Genomic DNA, 24765 nt, shown 5'->3' with positions numbered 1-24765 from the left:
TGTTGCTAACCAGGGTCCCTGTGGCGGATTGAATTTTTTCTTACATCACATGAATGCACCCTGGCAGGCTGTAGTCCACTCTCCTAGAATGGATACCACTGTGGCTTTTAAGGCCAGGCTGCCTGTCTTGGCTTTGAACTACTGTGCGGTTACTTCCATTCCACTCCAACTCCCAGGAGACAGTTTTATTCCCCATATTTCAAAGTTCTGGGGAAGTGGGTGGCAGCGCCTCAGGGGAGCCTCTGACTGCTACCGCTAGTAACCTCGTCTCTGCTTTGCTTTCCTCTTTCTGTAAGTGGAACCACCACTGATATTCCGATTTGCACCCTCTAATAGAAATACGGTACAGGGTGCATATGCAACTTGAAAATTTCTAGGAGTCCCATTAGCAAAATGAAACAGATGAAAGTAATCTTTGTATTTTTTTCTAGAGTTTTTTGTTTTGGTACTAAGGATTGAACCCAGGGATAGTTTGCCTCCAAACCATTTCTCCATCCCTATTTTATTTTTTTATTTTAAAACAGTGTGAGTTGCTGAGAGTCTTCTAAGTTCCTGAGGCTGGCCTCCAACCTGAGATCTTCCTTTCTCGGCCTCCCAAGTACTAGGATTACAGCTGTGTGCCATCACACTCAGTTAATCTCAATAATATTAATGTCCTGGTGTATCTAAAATGTTATCATGTAATTATATGATTAACTTTTTTGGGGAGTGGTACTGGGGATAGAACACTTCTACCTCTGGGCTACACTCCCAGACGATTTTTTTTTTTTTTTTTTAGTTATAAAGGTTTTTGTTTAATAGAAATAAAACTTAAGAGGAAAAGACCATTTTTTAAATATGTTTTATTTGGAAACAGGGTCTCTTAAACCAGGGAGGCTGGCTTTGGACCTGCACGATCCTCCTGTCTCTGCCTCCCAAGCGGGATTACGTGCATTTGCCACCACGCTGGCCTATAATCAACATTTTAAAAGAATTAGCAGGATATTCCCCTTGGCTTCTTTTTCTTATTAGGTGTTTAAGACCTGGTATGTGGTTTCACCTTACAGCTCATCTCAATTCAGACTTCAAGCACTCTGTAGCCACATGAGGCTGGTGACCGCTGTACTGGACAGGACCTGGCCACACCGCTGGGCTCAAAACCTCCGACCTCTCTGGATCCTCTCCCCTCTGCATCTCATCCGGTCTATCCCCAAGTCTCCCATCTCTTCCTGCCCGTGGTGTGTGCAGTGGGTTTTTACCCATGCCCAGAGGCAGCCTGGTGCAGGGCCCGTGATGCTGGGCCTTACCTCTTTTAGCACAACAGCAGAGCACCATGGGCTGCCTCGGAGCTCCCATCAGTTTGTTACAAACTTGAGGAAGAGGCAGAAAAGAAATACACAAAGAAACATATAGCAGGTTGAGTACCACGAACTGCTATGGCTAAGGGAGAGACAGTTAAATCCCACAAGGAAGAACAGAGGCGAGCCAAGGGGGATTTTTAGCTATAGCAGGAAAAGGTAAACTCTAGGGAAAACACGAAGCTGGTCTGCATCACTCTTTCCGTGTCCCCGCACCCCCTTCCTCTGGCTGACTTTCCCAGGGCCCCGGTGCCCTTACTTGCAGGGCTCCTACCAGGGCACCACGCTCAGCCTGCCCTCGGAGCCCTCCCTGAGCTCCCTGCCAGTCTCTACCCCAGCAAAGCTCACCTGTCCTTTGGCTCGGACCTCTGAGGTCCCGCTTGAAGGTGCTTTCAGAGCAGCTACCCTGAGCAAGGCTGTAACCAGCGCTGCACAGCGTTGACTGTGTGTTCTTCCCAAAAACACTGCCTTGGATGGAGGCCAGCCACTTAGCTGAAAGAGCGAGCAAAGCCAGGCGTTCAGCCTTCTCCCTCCAGACGACAGGTGAGCTCTCCATCCTGCAGATTTCCCTGGACAGCTGTCTCGAGAGTCTCGGCTCTGAAACGAGCCAGGCCTGGTGATGAGGTCCCTCCCGCTGTCGCCTCTGCTCTCGCCAAGCTCAGCTGCGTGCTCCCCCTCACCCGCGGACAGGCTCGACCTTTGGTTTGCTTGCCACCAACTAAGCAATACACAGTCCTTAGTCAAATGACACAGACATTTTAGGAAAAAGAAACACCACCTGTGAATAAGCATGCGTTATTCTGACACACTTGTGCCGTTTGGCTCGAGTGTCCTGCTGGCTTTTCTGTTAGAGTCTTGGCCTTGGGGATCTGCCAGGTGCCCAGTCTGGGTCCTTGGGCCGCTCTCCTCACCTGCAAGCACGGGGCGGGGCTGGAGGGCTTCCCGATCAGCTTAAGGATGGTCCTGCGCGCTGGCTTGCGCATTGCCATGGAGACTGCCCTTGCAAAATCTGCTCTCCCTGGGCATCTGCTGCCTCAGGCCTGTCAGCCAACAGTGCCGTGGCCTGGGTCTGCCTGAGTACCGTGACCGTGCCCCTGGACTGGAGCCCGGTGGGCCCAGCACACGGGGTCCTGGCACCGCCGCGCTGTCTCTCCTCGGGCTCTGGGCCTGGGATGGGTCATCCGGTGCCACCATGGCTTGCACTCATTTTATTGTCGTCCAGCCAGCCATGCAGACTGGGTAAGGGAGACAAGAGCCAGAGGGGCCTTGGTCACATGATACACAAAAATGTATTTTTAGCTGGAATGTCAGAGTGGAAGGATTTTCCCAGTGGCTGAAGACTGCAAGTTGCTCACACTCATCCCCTTCACCCTCACAGACACCCTCTACAGCAGCTCTTGTTTCTCCTCAGAGAGGTTTAGCAACCTTCTCAAGATCACCCAGCAGGCATGTGTCAGAGTCTGCTAATCCACATCAGCCCTGGTTTTTTTTTTTTTTTTTTTTTTTTTTTTGTACCGGGGATTGAACCCAGGGGCATTCCACCTCCAAGCTACACCACCAGCCCTATTTTTATTATTTATTTTGAAACAGGGTCTCACTGAGTTGCAAAGGAACTCACTAAGTAGTTGAGGCTAGTCGGGAACCTGTGATCTTCCTGTCTCAGCCTCCCAAGTATAGAAATTGCAAGCGCGTGCCACCACGCCTGTCTGAAATTCAACATTTATAAATCACCCTGTGGCCGTCTCGTTAGCCTCATGGTAATGGTCGCGTGTGTGGAGTCAGCTGTCCACTTCAGCTCTCTGGAACCGTTCTCTGAAGCCAACCTGGGTTTAAGTTGCAAAGAGGTCAGGACACACGGGAAGCCAATACCTCTCAGGAGGTCGTGCCCTTGTGTAGAGAGGTGGAGCAGCGCTGAGCTCACAGGAGGGCTTTAGAGCACGCTGGCTGAACGCTGGGATCCTGGAGCTGGCCAGAATCCCAGCTCTACTAGTTACTAGTGAGTGACCTCCAACAACTTATTTCACCTCAGGCCTCAGAATTCTCACTCATGAAGTGCCCGTAATTTAGTAGGTTTTTTTTTTTTTTTTTTTTAATGCTAAGATGACAAAAAGTGAGCCAGCCAGGCGTGGTGGTGCACACCTATGATCCCAGTATTTGGGTGGCTGAAACAGAAGGATCACAGGTTCCAGGCCAGCTTCAGCATCTTAGTGAGACCTTGTTTCAAAATAAAGCACAACACAGGGCTGGGAATATAGCTCAGAGGCAGAATGTTTCTGTGTTCAATTCCTGGTACCAGAAAAAAAAAAAAAAAAAGTGGATCAGATTTAATCTCACAAATAAAAACAGGACAGAGAGGGGAGAGAAATGAGAGGAGCCGTGTGCACAACAGCTGAGTGCTGGGGAGACCCATTTCCAGGGTGCAGGGCAGGGAGAGGGCCCCTGGCAGACCCCGGTTGTCTCCCACAGCTGGAGAGACGCAGGTGAAAATCTAGAGCTCTGAGGTGGCGCAGGAGGTGTGGGCGCAGGTCCAGCTGTTGAGCACGAGGTGCGTTGGGATGTTGGTTCTGCTGCTTACGGTTTGGGTGACTCCTGGTAAGTTTCTTCAAGCTTCCTCAATAAAAGCTGGACAGAAGGGCACATCTGATAGGATTAAGCAAAAAAGGATGTCAATTTCCTGAGGAAAAACAGACTAGCTAATGGTTTTTTAGTGGGATTGTGCTAAAACTCTTCCACACATAACTATGTTTAATTTTTATAACAAGTCTGAGTGAGATAGTCTTATCTCTGACTTATGGATAAGAAAAGTGTGGCTCAGAGACGTTCATCAAATTGTGGAAGGTCATCTAGCTCTTAAAGCAGAAGTGCGTAGAATTAATGTATGTTAAACTTCCCTTGCACAGAGCCCACACCCTCCAAGATTTATTCGTGTGTGTGTGTGTGTGTGTGTGTGTGTGTGTGTGTGTGCTAGAGTTGAGAGCCAGTGTGCCAGAATGTGAGCAAAGAGACACCATAATAAACACACAGGCACACGTGGTGGTTCTGGGGGCTCTGAATCAGAAAAGGAAGAAAGACAAGCATAGATTGTGAAATACGCTAACTCTTTGGGCAAAGTTTTTTGTTTTTTTTTTAATTAGAAAAACACAGAGACTGTGGTTTAGAATGAAATTAATTGGCTGGGGCAAAGTGTGGCTTATATGGCATGTTCATTTCCTGGTATGCCAAAGCCCTTGTCTTTCAGCTCTGAATACTGTCATTTCCCCTGGTTCTGAGGCTGTTCCTGACCTGGCATGCCCAAGTGCCATGGGGGTTAACCAGGTGCTTCCTCCTCTCCCTGGCAGAGAGCTTGGGCTGTGCTGTGACTTGAGGGGCTCTGCAGGGACCAGGAGAATTGGAACCAGAAACAGATGTTGCAGAGCCGCAGACTTCTCAGTTCAGTTCTGATTATTATTATTATTATTATTATTATTAGTAGTAGTAGTAGTAGTAGTAGTAGTAGTATTGGGATTGAACCCAGGGGCCTTCTACCTTGGAGCTACACTCCCAGCCCTATTTTATTTTATTTTATTTTTTTATTGAGAGATAGTTACTAAGTTGCAGAGGCTGTCCTCTAACCTGTGATTCTCCAGTCTCAACCTCCCAAATCCTGGGATTACAGGTGTGCACTGACTGCCACACCCAGCAACTCTCAGTTCTAATTTCTTTTGGGTCCCATACTTTCAGTAGCAAAACTCTGACCAGATCAGGGCTGGTTAAGCTGGCTATCTCTGGATACTGGAGGTGCTGAACTGCATGGTCTTGGGAGGCCTTGGAAGTAGCTGCCAAGGTCTGGGGGCATCCATTATATCACGGCCCTGTGAGTAAGAAAGGTTGGGCCGCATGCCTGGAGAAAGAAGCCTGGGGAGGCGGAAGAGAAAGGCATTTATAATGATGGGAGCTGCCATCCTCTTCTCGTAGCTCTTGGAGGATGGTATCTAGGAGAGGAGCCTTCAAAAGGTTATAAGGCTTGTAATTTGCAAGGTCGTTGGACAGCCTTCAATTCATGTATTCATCCCACAATATTTACTTATGACCATGGTGTGTCAGCAGTGGCTCTGAGCCCATGAGTTCATGCCAGGTCTTTCGTGGATCAAAAAATCTGAGTGGAGGGAACTAATAATCATCAATAAATACACATATCGTAATATCAGATGGAAAAAAGTGCCAGGAAGAAAAATAAAGCAGGGTAAAGAGAAGAAATAGGATAAGGTGCGTGTTCACTGGTTTAGAGAGAATTTTTATAAATGGATTGGCTTAAGGGGCCCTTTGATAATGAAGCTTTTTTTTTTTTTTTTTTTTTTGCGGTACTGAAGATGGAACCCAGGGGCATTCTACCTCCGAGCTACACCCCCAGCCCTATTTTTTTACTCTTCATTTTGAAACAGGGTCTCACTGAATTGCAAAGGGCCTCACTAAGTAGCTGAAGCTATGCCCGATCTGTGATCCTCCTGTCTCAGCCTCCCGAGTACTAGGATTACAAGCGCGTACCACCACGCCCATCTATAAGGAAGCATTTTATAAGACTCGTGACTTTAAAACTAAATTCAGATTCCAGCACATTGGATTTCAAAGCTGAAGTTGGCCTCTGATCTAACTCTGAAAATAAAAGTTACCTCCCAAACAGACCTGTGGTACACACAGCCCTGACTGTTAGGAGGGGACTGTGGGATTGGTTTTAGGAACTTTGCACAGCGGTCACGTAAGAGTGCACGTGGGTTTTTCTGTATTCACTCATGCCTGACTGCCTGGCCACTGGTGAGAAGCACCCAGCCTGTCACCTGGGCTGGGCTTGGTACAGCCAGCTTTGTGCAGGTGGATGGGAGAATCAAATGAGCAGGCGCCCGCTGAGGGCCTTCGCCTTAGCAAGGGGGTTCTTGTGACTTGCTCTATTTATAGCCTGGAGCCACATCCTTCTGTGATTTTTTTTTATAGAGCCCTCTTCTTTTATGTTTTCCGTGGGTGGGTGGGAGAGAAGGGTACTGACCTTGAACCCAGAGGCATTCCACCTCTGAGCTACACCCCTCGCCCTTTTGTTGTTGTTTGGAAACAAGATTTAACTAGGTTGCTGAGAGGCTCGCTAAGTTGCTGAGATTGGTCTCAAACCTGTGATCTCTTCCCGTCTCAGCCTTCCAAATACTGAGATTACAGGCGTGTGCCACCAAGCCATGCTTTATAGATTCTTTTGCTAGAGGCCTGTCTGAAGAAATAATCAAAGGTGAATGTTAAGCAAGTGCCACATCTTTCTTTTGGTCCTGCCGCGGTACTATTAGATGGACCTTTCATTATCCCCAGCACAAGCCGGGAAAGTGAGGCTCAGCTAGGTAAGCTGTACACAGTCTACCTAGACCATTGTTTCTTAACTTTCTGGGTATAAGAATTATCTAAACTGGACATGGTAATACATGTCTGTAATCTCAGTACTTGGGAGGCTGAGAAAGGAGGATTGCAGGTTTGAGACCAGCCTAAGAAACTCAGTGAAACTCTCAGCAACCTAGTGAGACCCTGTTTCAAAACAAAGCGTAAGCCGGGCGTGGTGGCGCACGCTTGTGATCCCAGCATTCGGGAGGCTGAGACCGGAGGATCGCGGTTCGTGGCCAGCCCCAGCTACTTAGTGAGGCCCTCCGCAACTTAGTGAGACCCTGTTTCAAAATAAAGAATAAAAAATTGGGTAGGGGGTGTAGCTCGGAGGTCAAATGCCTCTGGGTTCCATCCCCAGACCCCCCCCCCACACACACACAAATAAAAGTGTAAAAAGGGCTAAGGATATAGCTCAGAGGTAGAATGTTCCTGGGTTTAATCTTCAATATCACAAAAGAAGAAAAGAAAAAGAAAGAAAGAAAGAAAAGCAAGAAAGACAGAAAAAAATAGTTATCTAAAAAAGAGCCTGACTCGGGGTCCTGGGAATCTGCGGCGGCCAGGTGATTTTCCTACAAAGGAATGGGGGCAGCACATTCTAAAAAACACTTAGGGCGATGGTCAAGAAGCCTACCTGGGTCGTGGGCAGGTAGGAGACGGGAGGTGCCGTGGAAGAAGTCTCACCTTTGCAAAGGATTCCTGTGATATGAACTGCTGCCAGGGTTAAGCTAAAGAAAACAGATGATTCAGTGACACTCATTAAAGCGTGGTCAGCAAAGCCTTATCCAAGACCATTTCCGCAGGTCGAGGGACCGTTGCAAAGGGCCAGGCAGTAGGAGAGAGAGATCGATTCAACTCCGCATACCGGGTGCGCAAGTGGGAACTTGTACCCGGCAGCAGAGCAGGGACCCCTGGGGCTCTCCTCAGAGGGAACCTCAGGGATAAGGGGATTCTGGTTAAAGCCATCTGATAAGATTCTTGCTGAAGGCAGGCCAGGGTGATCAGCCGTCCCCCAGGGGGCAGGAGGAGGATGAGCAAGCGGGTCAGACGTGAGGGTGATCAGATATCCAGGGTGGGGACCTGGCTCAACTGATTTAGCTCCAACTGGACTTTCAAGGAGGTAAGCGGCTGCCTAGGAGAAGGCTGAGGAGGCTGGCCGAAGTCTGGCCAAGCGAAGAATCCGCCACCCTCCTGGCCATAATGAGCAGCAGGGGCAGGCTTGGCTCTCCCACCTATTGGTTCAGGATCTGGGAGAAACTTGATGAACACTCGCCCAGGGGAGGGGTGAGTGTGGGGAAGGGACCCTGGAACCACACAAGTGAGGCTCGGCCAGGGGAGAGGAGGTCACCGTCTCTTCTGGTTCTCCACAGGGGACCTGGGGGCAGCTTAGAACCCTTTTTGTCCCCAGCCCAGCTATGGGCTGTTATTCCCCTCCAGAGGGTGACAAGTTGAGACTGCTGCCGTCCCCAGAGGCTGAAATGTGTGGTTACATTCCAGCCCCAGACAATTTTTTTTTTCTTTCTTTCTTTTACTGATAAATTTCCAGTAAGCCCTCCTGTAGTCATCTACGCAGGCCGCACAGGGAAAGACTCGGCAACCCCGAGCTCCCTGCTTAAGACCTCAGATGGCAGAGCCCTTACTCACCAGCAAGGTGCAAGGCTCCGACACTCCCTGGTGCTCACAGAAACATTTCCCATTCCTCTTTTTTAAAACAAACTACTAAGCCGGGCACAGTGGTGGCTCACGCTTGTAATCCCAGCATTCGGGAGGCTGAGACTGGAGGATCGCGGTTGGCGGACAGCCTCAGCTACTTAGTGAGGCCCTTTGCAACTCAGTGAGACCTGGTTTCAATATAAAGAATTAAAAATAGGGCTGGGGGTGTAGCTCGGAGGTAGAATACCTCTGGGTTACATCCCCAGTACCGCAAAAAAAAAAAAAAAAACAAAAAACCTACTATTTTAAGATGAGTGAAACAGTTAAAGAGTTTGGCCAACACTTGCATAACTAAGTTGCTAGTTTACCACGAAACTCTTTCATTTCCCCCAGTCCTAATGTCTAACTGTCAGAGAGCTGTTCTTGTGGCTTACAGTGACACCTGTAATTGCAGTATTTGGGAGGCTGAGATGGAGGATCACAGGCTTGAGTTCAGCCTCAGCAGACATGGTAAGGCCCCCAGCAACACAGGATACCTTATCTCCAAATAAAAAATAAAATAGGACTGGGGGTGTCTCTTGGAGGTAGTGTGTCCCTGGATTCATTCTGTATCAAAACAAATAAAAATACAAACAAAAGCCAATTCATTTCATGTCACATAGAGACCCAATGTGAAGCTCTGTAACATTCCTGGACTGAAAGGAAACCATGCGTGACTGGCTTCTCCTTCATTTTAAGATACATCTGCAGCTTATTAACCCCTAAGCAGAGCCGGGGAGCAGAGGCCTTTCTAGTCCTTTGGCTGAAGTTTCCCTTCGAGCCCTGGGTCCATCTGTTTTGCTGCTGGGCATGGTCCAGAGGGACACTCTTCTTTTTCCATGAAGTTTAGGGCCAAGCTTCCCCATTACTGTCCCCTGTATCATTTTGGCTATTTATAGCACTAGTAATATGAAAGAAAGAAGGCTCTTGGTTCAGGGTCATCTCCTTTAAAGGAAATTGGCTGTGGTCAGATTGAGCTGTTCCAGTTCCCTGTGTAGGAGGCCGAGTCATCATGTCCAGTTTTTCGCAGTGTTCTGTATCCAGGCAACATCACAGCAAATAGGCCAGGCGAGGCTGCCCGGCAGAGCGCAGACTCACCCACAGGGGGCGTCCTCACCATTGAAGCTCTTAAAAGTTGAAACTGGTTTGCATTTTTTTTGCTCAACCAGCCTAGCTGTAGCAATATCACTGGGATTATAGTCTTTCTAAGCTTCTATAGAAATGTACTATCCTTACTTCAGGAAAGAAAATCAAGTTTCTTTTACGTGTTCCCCTCTCATCTACAAAACATTAGAATTTTTTGATGAGAAAGCAACTCTTAGAAACGGGGATAAAGGTTTCTGAAAGAGGGAACTAAGGTTGGACTTTCTAACTGGCTCCTTTTACTTTTATTCCATAAAACACTTTTTCTCCCTGCTTCCCCTTGCTCACGATTCAGTGTGCTTCCTGATCAGTAATCCGTTGCGACCTTCTCACCAGGAAGAAAACGTCAGACCAGACGTTGCGCAACCACTGGGGCCCATAACAGATCAGCAGACGGGCTCCCCGTTAGCCACAGGCCCCACCATTCCCTGGTGTTTGCATAACACTCACTGTGTTTCACATTTCTGTGCCGGCCTCGCCTTTCCTTCCGACACTCTGTGTGAAGTCATTTTGCTATACAGCATTATAGGCCAGTACCTTAAAGGAGAAAGTCTGCCCATTATTCTGGATTACACAAGTTAGGAGATTCCCCTCCCCAAATTAGAAAGGAAGCACTTTAAGAGAAAAGAAATATTTAACACAAGATAGTTTCCTAAGTAGATGAATATAAAAAGCATCTCATCTACCAGTCTAGTTGGGAGAATTTTAGAGCTAAAAAGGGTCCGTGGAAGTGTGTACTTCCGTTCATTTGTTTGCCAATAACAAAGGGGACTTAGAGAGTTGAGTGACTTAGCCTAGGCCTCAAAGAGAGCTGGGACAGAGATAGGGCTGGAGCAGCAACTGATCTCAAGGAGACTTTGCCCTCCAAGGGATGGAAGACTGGCTCCGCTCAGGGACGTGTTTGACGGTCACAGCTGGGGAGGCCAGGGCTGCCGGCTGAATAGCTGAGGAAGTGCAGGGTTCATGGTATCATACTGCCGAGGCTGTGGCCCTGCACCCTGCCACCCGCCTTCCTTGCTCAGGTCTCAGTGTGCTTCCTTGTTTGTTCCAGGATTTACTTACTGCTGATAGAGATTAAGATTGAGATTGAGGGCATTTTGACCTCAGCAAACGCATATCAGGACATGTTCAAGTGTGCGGTGCTATCTTAATTAGAGTTAGCCTGTGAATCATGAACCGTGAGAAAAAGAGTCTCTTGTTTTCATGTTTTTCAAGGGAAGTATCCTTCTTTTTTTTCCTTCTTTTTTGGTATTGGGGATAGAATCCAGAGGCATTCTATATCTGAGCTACACCCTTAGCTCCATCATCATTTTATTTATTTATTTATCTCTTTAAACAGGATCTCACTAGGTTGTTGAGGGCCTCGCTGAGTCTCTGAGGCTGGCCTTGAACCTGTGATCTTCCTGTCTCAGCCTCCCAAGTACTGGGATTACAGGCCTCGCCACTGTGTTCCACTTCATTGAGACCTTTAACACCAGTCAGATGACTATTTCACATTTCATTCTTTTTTGGGGGGAGGGGAGCTCATGAGTATTGGGGATTAAATAGGGATACTCTGCCTCTGAGTGACACTCCCCAGCCTTTCTTTAAAAAAAAAAATTTTTTTAAAGAGCATCTTTCTAAATGGCTGAGGCTGGCCTAGAACCTGCAATCCTCCTGTCTCAGCCTCCCAAGTACTAGGATCATAGGCATGTGCCACTACGACTGGCTCATTCTTCTTAAAAACTCAGTTAGCCAACCCTACAGCCAATGGTTCTATTTTTAAAATATAGACGGCAGCCAGGTGTGATCCCACTTGTAATCCCACTACTTAGGAGGCTGAGACAGGAGGGGCGCAGGTTCATGACCAGCCTCGGCTACATAGTGAGGCCTCCGCAACCTAGTGAGACCCTGTCTCAAAATAAAGTATAAAAAATAGGTCCAAAGTTATAGCTCAGAGGTAGAATGGCCCTAGTTCCATCCCAAGTACCACAAAAATAATAAAATAAAATAAAATATAGAACACGGTTCTCCTCAGCACTCTGTGGGGCTGAGGGAGCTGTGAGAGAGATTTTAGGGCTCTCACTTTATGTTAGAGGCTCACTTTTTTCTGGTGGAGGCGGAGTAAAGTATAGAAAATCCAACTGAGGAGAAAAAATTACTCTCAGCAATATGCTGAGTGTACAGACCCATATGAAAAACACACTCTATTTTACTCTCTGAGGTCCCCATCAATTCTCAGCACGGAGTGGTAGGCTTGATTACTGTATTGACCTGAAATGCACGAAAAGTTCACTCTTCTCTCTCTGGAGACAAATTTTATTTTTCATTGCCACCTCCACACTCTGCTTATGATATTAGAAGAGTCGAGAACCCATCACAGCTGCTGACCGTCGTGTGTGGGTCTCTGTATGAGAGAGCGCACTCTTCCAAAAGCCCCTATGAAATGGTCCATGTCACTGGGTGATGGAGTGGAGCAGGGCTCCGTAGCAAGTGCCTGGTCTGGGCAACAGGACCGCTCTATTCTGAGAAAGTAAAGTCACTTTATATTGCGGAGTCACTGATGGATGTGGTTGGGTTGAAGGCTCGCAGCTCCACAATCTGGTCTCGTTTCTAGGGTCTGAGTAGGGGAGAAGAGATGGTATATGTCACTTTCAAAACGATGTGCTAATATTAACATCAACTTATACTTCCTGATTTTTAAGGAACCTGTACTAAATTTCATGATAATATAAATGATTTATCCAGAGACAGACACAGTGGTGCATGCCTGTAATCCCAGTAATTGAAAGATTGAGACAGGAAGATTACAGGTTGGAGGCCAGCAGAAGGTAACTTAGTAAGATCCTGTTTCAAAATAAAAAATAAAAAGGGCCAGGAGTGTAGCTTAAAGGTAGAAAGCGCCTGGGTTCAATCCCTAGTACCACACACAAAAATGATTTCTCCACAAAATGAACTTTTCTGATTATTCTTTTTATTCAAAAGCCCAGAATGACATAAAAACACTCAACTACAGTTTCCTTACCGTGAGATTTTTTACATTAAGCATCTCCTCTATCAATTTAAGGGATCAGTGCTTAATTTTCTACTTTAATGCGAATGGTTTTCTGCTTAGTCACATTTGCTATGAATTAGTGTAAGTCGTTGCAAATGTAGGCAAGGTGTAAGTAACATTAAAATATTTTTTCCTCTTATGCCAGGCACGGTGGTGCACGCTTGTAATCCCCACACTTGGGAGGCCGAGACAGGAGGATCGCACAGGTTCGAAGCCAACCTCAGCTACTTAGTGAGGCTCTCAGCAACTTAGTGAGACCCTGTTTCCAAATAAAGTGTAAAATAGGTCTGGGAGTATAGCCCGGAGGTAGAAAAGCCCCTGGGTTTCACTCCCAGTACCACACATACAAAGTATATTTTTCCTCTTTTCCTTTTCAGTATCCATACTGGGATGAAAAGCTCACCCCTAGGCCCTCTTATCTTTTTCTTTCTTTCTTTTATTTATTTATTATTATTTTTATGGTATTGGGAATGGAACCCAGGGGTATTGTACCTCTGATCTACCCCCACAGCCCTATTTTTAAATTATTTTTATTTTTATTTTTATTTTGAAACAGGGTCTCACTAGGTTGATGAGAGTCTCCTTACTTGCTGAGGCTGGCCTTGAACCCATGATCCTCCTGTCTCAGCCTCCCAAGTACTGGGATCACAAGCGTGCACCACCAAGCCCGGCTTGTCTTCTTGCCTTTCTGATTGTGTTTCACAAAGGGAACATCTTTAATTCCCCCACTCTCATTCATGTTTCATGTTATATTCTCCAAGTGATAAGACTATTTCTTATGAGTGCATTTTTATGTTGACTCAACTCCCTGGGGATGTGTTCTATAAAATTTTTTTCAATCATGTGCCTTAAGTACAAAAATGTTCATTCTAAATAAATGTAGACTATTTTTTTTCTTTTTTTGCAGAACTGGGGATGGAACCCAGGGGCATTCTGTCTCCAAGCAATATCTCCAGCCCTATTTTTTATTTTGAAAAAGGGTCTCTCTAAGTTACTGAAAGCCTCACTATGTAGCTGAGGCTGGCCACAAACCTTCTGTCTCAGCCTCCCAAATACTGGGATTACAAGCCTGTGCCACCAGGCCCAGCTAGACTTATTAATTTTTTTTAAGTACTGGGAATTGGACCCAACAGTGTCCAATTCTGAGTTACATCCCTGTCCCTTTTTTATTTTTTATTTTTTATTTATTATTTTTTTGTGGGTCTGGGATTGGAACCCAGGGGCATTTGACCTCCGAGCTACACCCCCTGCCCTATTTTTTATTCTTTATTTTGAAACCGGGTCTCACTGAGTTGCAGAGGGCCTCACTAAGTAGCTGAGGCTATCTGCGAACCGTGATCCTCAGGTCTCAGCCTCCTTTATTTTGAAACAGGGTCTAAGTTACCTCTCTCTGGCCTCAGACCTGCAGTCCTCCTGTCTGAGTCTCCAAGTACTGGGATTACAACTGTGAGCCATTATGCCCAGCTATCGGCTTACTTATTCTTTCCTTCATTCAGTAAATATCCGTTAAGTACTTGCTGTGTTCCAGGCACTAGTGAAGAATAGTGAACAAAACAGGAGTAATCTGCACCACTAGGGAACTTCACTCTAGTGAGAGGGACACAAGGCACCTCTGGACCAGCCTGTCCTGTGCGAGAGAGGTGGGGCCGTAGCTAAGACTTCAGAACCGCAGGGGCCGGGAAGGGAGAGGAGTACACACATCCGAATTGCAACGCTGGTGCAGAGCATATGGGTAGCAAGCCAGCCCCATCGGTCATCTAGCAACCCACTCTCCAAGTAGACACTTCAAGAAAGTCTGATGGAGGAACGTACGTTTCTACAGTGGGCTAAATTGTATGGGTTTCTTTTAAATTCCCATTACAGGGAAGTAAGTCCGTCTCTTACTGAGTTTTGTCGTACTTTTCTCTCTTCCTGGTTTCGGGGGTGAGGGGAGGTATATTTAGTCTTTCCCTCTGGCCCATCTAGCTGGTTCATGACTGTTGGAATTTCACAGTCATTACATGGAATGACTGTTGAGGAGAAGTGGCAAGAAATATAACATATCACCGCCCAGGCCCCTTGGCCCACATCCCATGATGAGGTGATTTTAATGATACAGTGAATGCCTGGGCATTGGGGGTTCCTAGGAGCCACTGAACACATGACCCCCACTTAGGCTGCTGTGTGCTTTCTTGTTTCTCCTGCAGATTAATTGGCACCGCGACCATCTCCCTGAAGGACCTGACCGGTGACCAGAGCAGGTCGCTGCCCTACAAACTCATCTCCCTGCTAAATGAAAGGGGGCAGGACACTGGGGTGAGTATGTCCTCCTTGTTAAAAGGTGTTGACGTGGCATGGCTAGGCAAAAGCTTGTTAAGAAGGGTATGGGTTGATAGTTAGCTTATTACACATAAAGCTAAGAACTGGGTTTGAGAAACTAGTCCATTCACAAGTGATATGGACGTGTGTGTGTGTGTGTGTGTGTGTGTGTGTGTGTGTGTATCCCTAGTCCTATACTGTACTTTTAATCACAGAATTAACAAATTTGGGGTTGACTTTCTACAATAGAATTCTATAGAATGAGAGAGACTTCTCTGGGTATAACTCTGTGTTTATTTATCCATGTGGGCATTAACATGTGGGTGGCATATCTCTATATCAGACACCCCTGAAACAGTCTGTAGGCGATAGTTGATTAATATCACCACGGAATATCAAGATGCGAGTATTGTGATCTCTATCATCTCACTGGCAGCTAAATGTGTCCTGATGACAGCCTCTCCAAGTACATATCGTCTGCTGGGAGACCAGGATTCAGGTGTGCTTAACCAAAATCAACTCGAGCCAGGCGTGGTGGCGCACGCTTGTAATCCTAGCATTCAGGAGGCTGAGACAGGAGGATCCAGGTTCGTGGCCAGCCTCAGCTACTTAGTGAGGCTCTTTGCAACTCAGTGAGACCCTGTTTCAAAATAAAGAATTAAAAAAAAAAAAAAAAAAACTAGGGCTGGGGCTATAGCTCGTTTCCTCCCAGTACTGCAAAGTAAAAAACAAAACAACAGTAAAAAAAAAAAAAAAAAAAGTCAACTCAAGTGTCACAGGTCCCAGTTTCACATGACTGCTAACAAATGCTCATAAGCTGCCATGATCAGTCTGTGACCTTTACTACTTTGTTTCCCAACTGACTTCTTTTGCTTGAGTGCCTGAGCAAATGGAAAAAAATTAAACCAAGAGAGGACATCCCTACTGGTAAGAGTACACGTTAGGCTCTCAACATTCATGAGAGAGCTCCAATTTTGCCAGCCTAGCCTCCAAAATGATCTGTTTGCTATGAATACATTATATATATATATAATTTTTTGAGTGTGGTACTGGGGGTGGAACCCAGAGGCTTTCTACCTCCGGGCTATACTTCCAGACCTATTTTATATTTTATTTGGAAACAGGGTCTCGCTAAGTTGCTGAGAGCCTCACTGAGTAGCTTAGGCTGGCTTTGAACCTGTGCGATCCTCCTGTCTCAGCCTCCCAAGTGCAGGGATCACAATCGTGCGCCACCACGCCCGGCTGTGAATACATATTCTGATCATAAAACATAAATTTACAATGTCATCTATCATCTCTTCGCCCAAAACCTAGCTGAGAGGAATGCTACCTAGGAAGGATGGTATGTCAGTTATTTTTCTGAATGCTTTTTGCTTTTTTAACACATAGAAGAAGGCAGTAGAACTCTAAAATGACAGAACTACTGTGGTTAGTGGAATAAGGACTGTAAGGGCCTCCAGCTCTGCCCCTGGGTCCCCCTCACCTGCTGCGGCTCCCGGAGCACCTCTGGGGGACCCTGAGATAACTTGCACTATAGCATGAAAACCCCTGACCCAGGGATGGGCCATCTACGTGCTCTTCCAGGTTTTGCAAGTTTGACTCTTAGCTTCACTTAGCAGTGGAGCCCCTAGGTGCTACTGTGTTTCGCCTTCATGTTGTAGCCTTGGTCTTTGATAGGCAGCCATAAGATGCTGCTCTTATGACTGTGTGTGTGTGTGTGTGTGTGCACACGTGCGTGTGCACGCATGCCTGTGATGCTGGGGATCTTGCACATGCAGGACAAAATTACCACTGAGCTACATCCCCAGGCCTCTTTAATTTGAGACAGCATCTTGCTAGTTGCCCAGGCTGGCAAACTTGGGATCCTCCTGCCTCAGCCTCCCAAGTTACTGGGCTTACAGGCGTGCACCACTGCATCTGGCTTCTTACAATTCTAGTTTTGCTCTGGACTATGCATGGGGTATTTTTATTGACTGTTCAGTCTCTCTCAGATCAGCAGCTCTAACTTACTAAATGTGCTGATGTTCCAGGGAGTATTCAGTGAAGAGCAAAAGAAACAATATGGCAATGCAGTGTGTGTGTGTGTGTGTGTGTGAGAGAGAGAGAGAGAGAGAGAGAGAGAGAGAGAGAGAGAGAGAGAGAGAGAGAGAGAGAGACACAACAAAAACAGAAAATTATGGTTTGGATGCCTATATAAATTTGAATGTCAAATACACAATGAATTATTATCTAGTAAATGTCCGGTGTGCGTGTGCGCACACACACACACACACACACACACACACACACACACAGTCATAAGAGCAGCATCTTATGGCTGCCTATCAAAGACCAAGGCTACAACATGAAGGCGAAACACAGTAGCACCTAGGGGCTCCACTGCTACACACACACACACACCCTCATTTGCAAAGAACTTTATTCTGAGATTTGTCTTTTCCCGTTTGTGGCATTAAAATGTCTGTATTTTATTAAATGATTGTGACCAATGGGAGTTGTGGGCACGTGTTTGGCAAAATAAAAGTTAGTTGATTTTCCCTAGCAAACTTTTCTGAAATTCTCTAGGTTCATGAAAAATAAAAGTATAAAATGTCCTATCTTAATACCCTATGTGAAAAATTATCTAGATTTTATAAACAGAAATAACTTTATCTCCTATAGGGAACTAATATGTTTCATTCTTTCTGGTAATAAGTTACAAAACATTTTCTATTTCCCTTTTTGCTTTGACCCCTAGGCATCTTGAGATCACTATTTATGTGAGAGGAATAGCAATTATGTTTAACTTTATAATTTGCATACTTGTTTTCTTTTTACTCAGACTAGATTTCCCTTTTTATTCTATTTTATGAATCATATCATTATATCCATTTTTGTTGGTTACTTAAATTTTTATCAGAGAGAAATATGGCAATAAATCTCAGCAGCAATCAGTAATCATATGAGTCAGCTGGGCCTGATGGCACATGCCTGTAATCCCAGTATTGGAAAGGCTGAGAAAGGAGGGTTGCAGATTGGAAGCCGGCCCTAGCAGGTTAGTGAGACTCTCAACAACTTAACAAGACCCTACTTCAAAATAAAAACTAAAAAGGACTGGGGGTGTAGCTTGGAGATAGAATTTCCCTGGGTCTAATTCCCAGTACCAAATAATAATAATATATGTCAATGAGCAAAAAATAAATTAATCGTGAGCATCTGTGATTGTAATTCTGTGAACGGAGGCTCATTACAGATTCACACTTGCTTGTTACAACTTGACATCAGTTAATGAGGTTGCCTCTTAGCAATGATACACCTGGCCATCTGTAAGAGGCCACTCCTTCCCCTCTCCACCTTGGCTCACACGTGGGAAGAGAGAAAGTCCAGTATGTGTGGTCCCCCTCTCCTTTCTGGTCTCTCCCTCTCCTGCTCATCACTTCTAAAGGCCTTCGTCCTACTGGACTGATTGACCTTGCATCAATACCATTCCGATACCCTGCAATGATTCTGTGACAAATTATTTCTTCCCAGGCCACCATTGACTTGGTGATTGGCTATGAACCACCTTCAGCGCCACATCCAAACGACCCGAGTGGAAGCAACGTGCCCGGCACAGGAGGTAAGCTGACCCTCTGAAGGCCAGGCCACCCTGAGGGGAATGTGCTGAGACACACGGAAGTGTCTGCAGAGAAATCCTGCCACGTTCTTACACCATCCGCCGCCCCCTGACCCCCAACAGGGGCTCTGTACGGCCGGTGGAGCTGCAGGGTTGGAACATTGCAATTATTCAGAAATTGCTCTTCAAGGTAGAGGGGAAGGGCAAGACAGACTATTGAACGACCTCACAGCGAGCCCACCCAGCACACACAGACTCCAGAACAGTGCCGCAGTGCCGCGAGCACAGCGTTGCTTTGGGCGTGGAGTTCCCACCCGTGCAGCGTCCTGGGTTGTGAGGTTCAAGGAGGGACCCCTGCTCCTCCCCATGCATCTTCTCACCTTCCAAAGATGCGACCATAGGTCCCGCTGTAATGGTCAGTGCTCCCTCCCCCTCAGTCCTCATCCCTTCCCATCTGCAGACAGCCCCTGGTCCTCTAGCCAATTGCTTCCTTTCAAACAAAAAAACATTACCAAGTGCTGGCCAGCGAATGAGCTAGCTGAGTCTGTGGTGCAATTTGATTTTTAAGTGTGAGATGAAAATGTGAAATTTATTGATTTTTTAAAAATGGGGTTCTTTGATCCGGAAGTGTTGTTTACTCAATAAAATGAATGTTCACGCCGGGCGTGGTGGCGCACGCTTGTAATCCCCACGCTTGGGAAGTAGAGACAGGAGGATCACGCCGGTTCGAAGCCAGCCTTGCTAGCTTAAGAAACCCTATTTCCAAATAAAAATATAAAAAATAGGTGTCTGGGAGTGTAGCCCGGAGGTAGAAGGGTTTCCAGGAACCTCAGTACCACCAAAAAAAAAAAAAAAAGAATGTTCACCAAGGCTGGGCCAAGGGTGGCATTCTGAATGTTGGCTTCATATTCTGGCTGAAAGAAACTTTCCTTTGAGGAATTACTGAAACTTCACGCTAAGGAAGATGAAGAGCCAGACTTGGTGGCATATTCCTGGAATCCCAATCCTTGGGAGGCTGAGACAGGAGGGTCGCAGGTTCAAGGCCAGCCTCGGCAATTTAGTGAGACCGTGTTTCAAAATAAAAAGGACTGGGGGTATAACCTGAAGGTAGAATGCCCCTCGGTTCAACCCCCAGAACCAAAAAAAGAAAGATGATGAGGGAAGAAAAGAAGGGAACAAAAATAAAACAATCTGGACCAACCAATGTGAGCCAGATAAATAAAGCCATGCATCTTGCTATTGCCTAATGACATGAACAGGACACCTGACCCAGAATTTGTTCTTTTCCCCTTCAATTGACCCTTTGAAATTTTACCATTTTGTATAAAACTAATGTCTACTTCCTCTAAATGGGTAAAGATATTTTTAAATTTCTGAAATGTTAGCTTGTTTATCTTTCTTTGAATATGAAAGAAATATTTAATTATTAAAATGTAAGTATGGCAGATAAAACATCATAAGACACTGAAAGGAGAACTCTCTCAGAGTCCCATGCTCCTGAGATAACCACTGTTGGAAATTGCCAATGCTGATCTCGAAGACTGCCATTTACTGAGTGGCTCTTGCTAATAGCAATGACAGGACACACACGTGAAGATTCTCAGGAACGTAACCACTGCAAGCTGAAGAAAGTGCTTATGACTGTAGAGGGAGGAGCTAAACACCTCGGGTTTGTTTTTAAGGAATGGTCTCTGGAAGCCCTTGCATCATGGTGACAGAGGGATGAAGCCTGGGCCACTGGTACCTGGCAGGAAGTATGTGGTGCATCCTTTAGTGGACCACCTGGTAGACTGAAGCCATGACAGAGGGATGGGCTGACCCAGGTTACAGTTTGACCTGAGAACTGTTACCATGGAGACTTGATTGGCCAGCTGTCAGGCAGCTTGCCTGGAGCCCATATTCCTATAGCCGGAATGAACTATTTTTAGAATCTCACATTTATTTTTGAAAGAAGCCTCTGTTAAATTTGTGCTTTGTCCAACTATAGATGTGCAAAAATTCATTCATAGCTAGATTTCCTTGCTTTTGAGTGTTTCCCAATCCATGAGCACCAAAAACCTTGTGCTTGAAATTAAATTTAATCCCATTCAGAAAACACTTTTGCTTGTCTATGCCACATGCAGGGGAAAGAAAGGCATTATTCTACCACTGCGGAGCTTACAGGCAATAGGAAAATAAGATAGACACCTGCATAATGATAGCCCAGAGCAGAATATAACAAATTCCTCTAGGTAGGACCAAGCAAATTATTGTGTGTTTTCCTGGTTAGCATTAAATTGCCCAGATTTAGACAGAACTCATGGGCCAGAGTCTCCTAGACTGTTCCACAGCCTGGCTTCATCAAAGGCAGCCACTGCCGAGACCGCCCCAGAAGCCTGCATCTGCATCACTGCATGTTGGGTGCTATTCCACGGTATCTGAGAATGGTCCATGTCTTAGAACCGTGCCAGAAGATTTTGGGGGCACATCTAGTGCTATTCCTCAAGAATTAGGGTGAGGAGATAATGACTTTGTCACTCAGCTGTCCCAGATCTGCAGGCTAATCCTTCTCCACTCCACCATCGCTCTCTGTCCATATCTTGCAGGGAGGAAGAGCCTGTTAAAATTTCCCAGTGAAGGTGACTCCCAGGAGTGGCAGGGTGCTGGCCCAGTTGCCGTGGGCTTCCTCCTAGCCTGGAGTTCAGAAGCCCTGCCCCAGCCAGGGTTTGGACCCCTTTATCCAAACCCTCCCAACCCCCCACCTAATCCTTACCATTCCTAGATATAGAGGTCTTTCATATCCTGTGATTTGGGGGGTGCCACTACTATTTGCCCACAACCAGCCAGTTTTTCTAGAGCACTAGAATGCCTCTCTCTGCCTGCGATATCAGCTCTACTTCTTATGATGAAGTCTTGTTCCGGCATGGTTCTAATACGTAGATCAGACATGGCGGCACAGAAGAGCTATAAGATACAGTGAATCACACAGGCGCCCGGCAATCCTGGCAGCATGGCTTGGTAGGGAGAAGTGCTACAGGAAAAGCATATGGGATCCTGGGAGGAGGAGAGGGGCGATACCAATGGGGGAAAGGCACAGTTGGGGACACCAAAGACAAACATGACCATGGTTTGAAGGCAAGGTCCTAGGGCTGCCCAGTCGTCAGCACTGAGTGGACAGACAGAAACTGTTTAGGAAAGTGTCGCGTCTCAAGTGACCGCACACAGGGGCTGTTTTTCAGGCTTGTTTCTAGGGAGCTTCTGGAAGAGGACTGGACATCTCAGGGGTTCTGAAGACTTGTTCTGTTCAGTCACTGGAGTCATGATAGTCATTCCCATGTTAATTAAAGTATTGCTTGTCACCATGTAAGGGTCACATAGGAAGTTGCTGTTACTCAGGGAGGGGACTGGTCAGCGTTGGCTGCGGTCCACCCTTGGTAGCATTTGACCCAGTGGCCTCCTAATTGTTGGGGAGGCGGGATGGTATTCACACAAGGGAATTGTAGAGAGCTAGTCATGGCTGGAGAGGGACCCGAGGACCCCGAGCCAAGGTGAGTCTGAGCATGGCCGCACTGTCAGGCTGTCACCTACCCTCTCTCAGCCTCACATTCCATCCTCACAACAGAGGGGATGGGATTGAAAGATGCATAGCATGTCCTTCAGCTCTGAAGTTCTGTGATTCTATTAAAATGGCTGATCAAGCCAGGCGTGGTGGCGCACACTTGTCATCCCAGCATTTGGGAGGCTGAGACCGGAGGATTGTGGTTCACGGCCATTCTCGGCTACTTAGTGAGCCCCTTTGCAACTCAGTGAGACACGATTTCAAAATAAAGAATCAAAAATAGGGCTGGGGGTGCAGCTCGGAGGTAGAATGCCCCTGAGTTACGGCAAAAAAAAAAAAAAAAAAAAAAAAAAAGCCTGATCAAAGCCTAAGTTCATGTAAGCAGCTAGGAGGACAGAGGCTCCCCTGGCAGTGGCGTCTCATTGCTGAGCCTGGCCTTGGCCCGTGAGGCTGGATTGTTGCAGAGAAGTGTTACAGGGATGAAGAGAACCAATGCTTCAGAGTTTGAGTAAGAGGAAGCCTGAGACTGGACTAGCATATTTCCCAACGTGAAGGCCTTCGGCCACCTTGACAAGAGGAGCTTTAGTGGAGCAGTGTGGGGAAGAAAGACCCAACCCTAGAGAATCAGAGGAGAGAAGTGGAGAACAAACACTCTTCTGAGGAGTTTGCTATAAATAGGGGTGGATAAAAATGGAGCAGTAACTATAGGGAGAGTTGTTGAGTCAAGGAGAAAGACAGACAGACAGACAGAGAGAGACAAAGTGGGAGAGAGATTAATGATTTCATTGTGTTGATGCTGAATATTCAGTAGCTTGATCCAGTAGAAAGGGAAGACCTGGTGAGTGGATGCGGAGGCAGATACTGCCAAAGCACCATCTTGAGTAATGGACAGCTGGCCTCAAGTTGGGGAACAGATGCAGGCAGGATGGTTGATTTGAAGTTGGAAGGATGTGGAAAATCTCTCCTAACTATCCATTACCCCATGAAATGAGAAGCAAGGTCACCAGTAGAAGATGAGAAGGATAGAAAGAATGTCAGATAGCTGGGCGTGGTGGTGCACGCTTGTAATCCCAGCATTTGGGAGGCTGAGACGGGAGGACCCTGGTTCAAGGACAGACTCAGCTATGTAGTGAGGCCCTTTACAACTCAGTGAGACCTGGTTTCAAAATAAAGAATAAAAAATAGGGCTGGCGGTGTAGCTCACAGGTAGAATGCCCCTGGGTTCCATCCCCAGTACTGCAAAAAAAAAAAAAAAAAAAAAGAGAGAGAGAGAGAGAGAAAGAAAGAAAGAAAGAAGAAAGGAAGGAAAGAAAGAAATTAAGAATATATATATCAGGTGGAGTTGGGAAAGGTGAAGTGATTTGACCTTGTCGGCTAATCCGTGCTCACTGCAGATCAGAATCCAGGCACGCTTGGGAACAGATGCCTTGGAAGTGTGGTGGGGTGGCCAGGCAGGCCTCTGAGTCCACTGAGGGTTTGGGATCATAAAGTGAAACCCGCCGTGCAGCGTGCGTCCTCCTCAGCCGAGTTCTGCTGCCCATGTGCAGAGGTGGAGGGAGCAGAGATGGAAAGATTGGGAAGATCGGAAGCTGGCCTCTCCGGTGGGTTGGGCAAAGTCCCTTGAGAATCCGTGTCTAATGGAACTTCAGAATATCACTTTCTTTGGAAATAGGGTGTTTGTGGATGAAGTTAGTTGAGGCCATGCTGGATCGGCCCTAAATCCAATGACTGGTGTCCTTCTGGGAAGAGGCGGGGACACAGAGGCGAGGCGAAGGCAAGAAGGCCACGTGGCCACAGGGCAGAGACTGGGGAGATGCCGCTGCACGCCAGAGCCTGCTGAGGATTGCCAGGAGCCACCGCTGAGGAGGAGCAAGGGAGGGTTCTTCCTGGAGGCTTCAGAGGGAGCTCATCCCTGCCAGGCCCTTCAGCTTGGATGCTGCAGTTTGAAGCTATCAGAGAATAAATTGTTTTAAGCCATTGGGTTTGCAGTACCTGGCTGTGATAGCCCTTGGAGGCTGTTACAGCCAGCGATTTCCTATTGGATCAGTGGTTCCCAGCCTAGGGTTGCCCTCTGCCGTCATGCAAGAATCATTCTTTGTAGATCCTCTTGGTGGTGAGTCAGAATCCTGCCTGTCTCAGGAGCCGGGCATGCCGGCGCAGCCACTAAGGTTTTAGGAATGAAACAGTTTGTGCAGAAGGGTGTGTTCAGCAGGACATTCAGGCCTCTTGTTCTTTGTGGAACACTCTGTGCAATTGTTTAATCCTGTGCAGCCTCCCTCATGTAGAGAGGAGATTTCCTGCCCAAATATCCTTCTGCTGTGAGGCTGAGATCTGTCTGTCTCCACTGCTGAGACTGGTTTTCCTCTGATCCATCCGTTTGGCCTAAAGTCTCAATAGCAAAAGGTGTTTCCAGAAGCAATGGGCTCTTTGTACCTGTAGACTTTTCACCAGCCCAGGTGAAACACCCCACACTAAGCGGGAGTCCTCCTGCACCTGAGACGAAGGAAGCTCCCGTGAGTTGTCAGGAGGAAACTGAAAGGCATCTGGCCTGACCATTGCTCAGGCGGGGACAGGTTTGTAGCCGGGGGTCTAGCCCTCGGTGCCCCCCGGAGGCCACTGCGGAGGCTGAGAGCTCCCCTGCCTCCGTGTTCTTTCCTGTGAAGTGTTTAATAGTTTTGCCCAACTTCTGAAGAGCTCCAGGAGGCATGTGCAGGGTCAGGATCCGTCCCCCACCCCT

At 46.9% G+C, this 24765-nt stretch overlaps 1 protein-coding gene across 2 annotated transcripts in view; it reads left to right on the top strand.

Annotated features, from left to right (window-relative positions):
- Positions 1-24765, top strand: part of MYOF (myoferlin) — a gene marked incomplete at both ends in the record, with an annotated part of 168850 nt that overhangs the window by 29294 nt on the left and 114791 nt on the right. For both annotated transcript variants that reach the window (XM_080693595.1, XM_080693594.1), the window contains 2 exons: positions 14784-14892; positions 18406-18493. In XM_080693595.1, coding sequence (XP_080549721.1) covers positions 14784-14892; positions 18406-18493 — 197 coding nt within the window. The remainder of the gene's footprint in view (positions 1-14783; positions 14893-18405; positions 18494-24765) is intronic.

This window comes from Muscardinus avellanarius (assembly GCF_963383645.1).
Source record: "Muscardinus avellanarius genome assembly, chromosome: 4".
Classification (NCBI taxonomy): domain Eukaryota; kingdom Metazoa; phylum Chordata; class Mammalia; order Rodentia; family Gliridae; genus Muscardinus; species Muscardinus avellanarius.
Note: the sequence above shows the minus strand (reverse complement) of the source record. Positions and strands in the feature narration are given on the sequence as shown.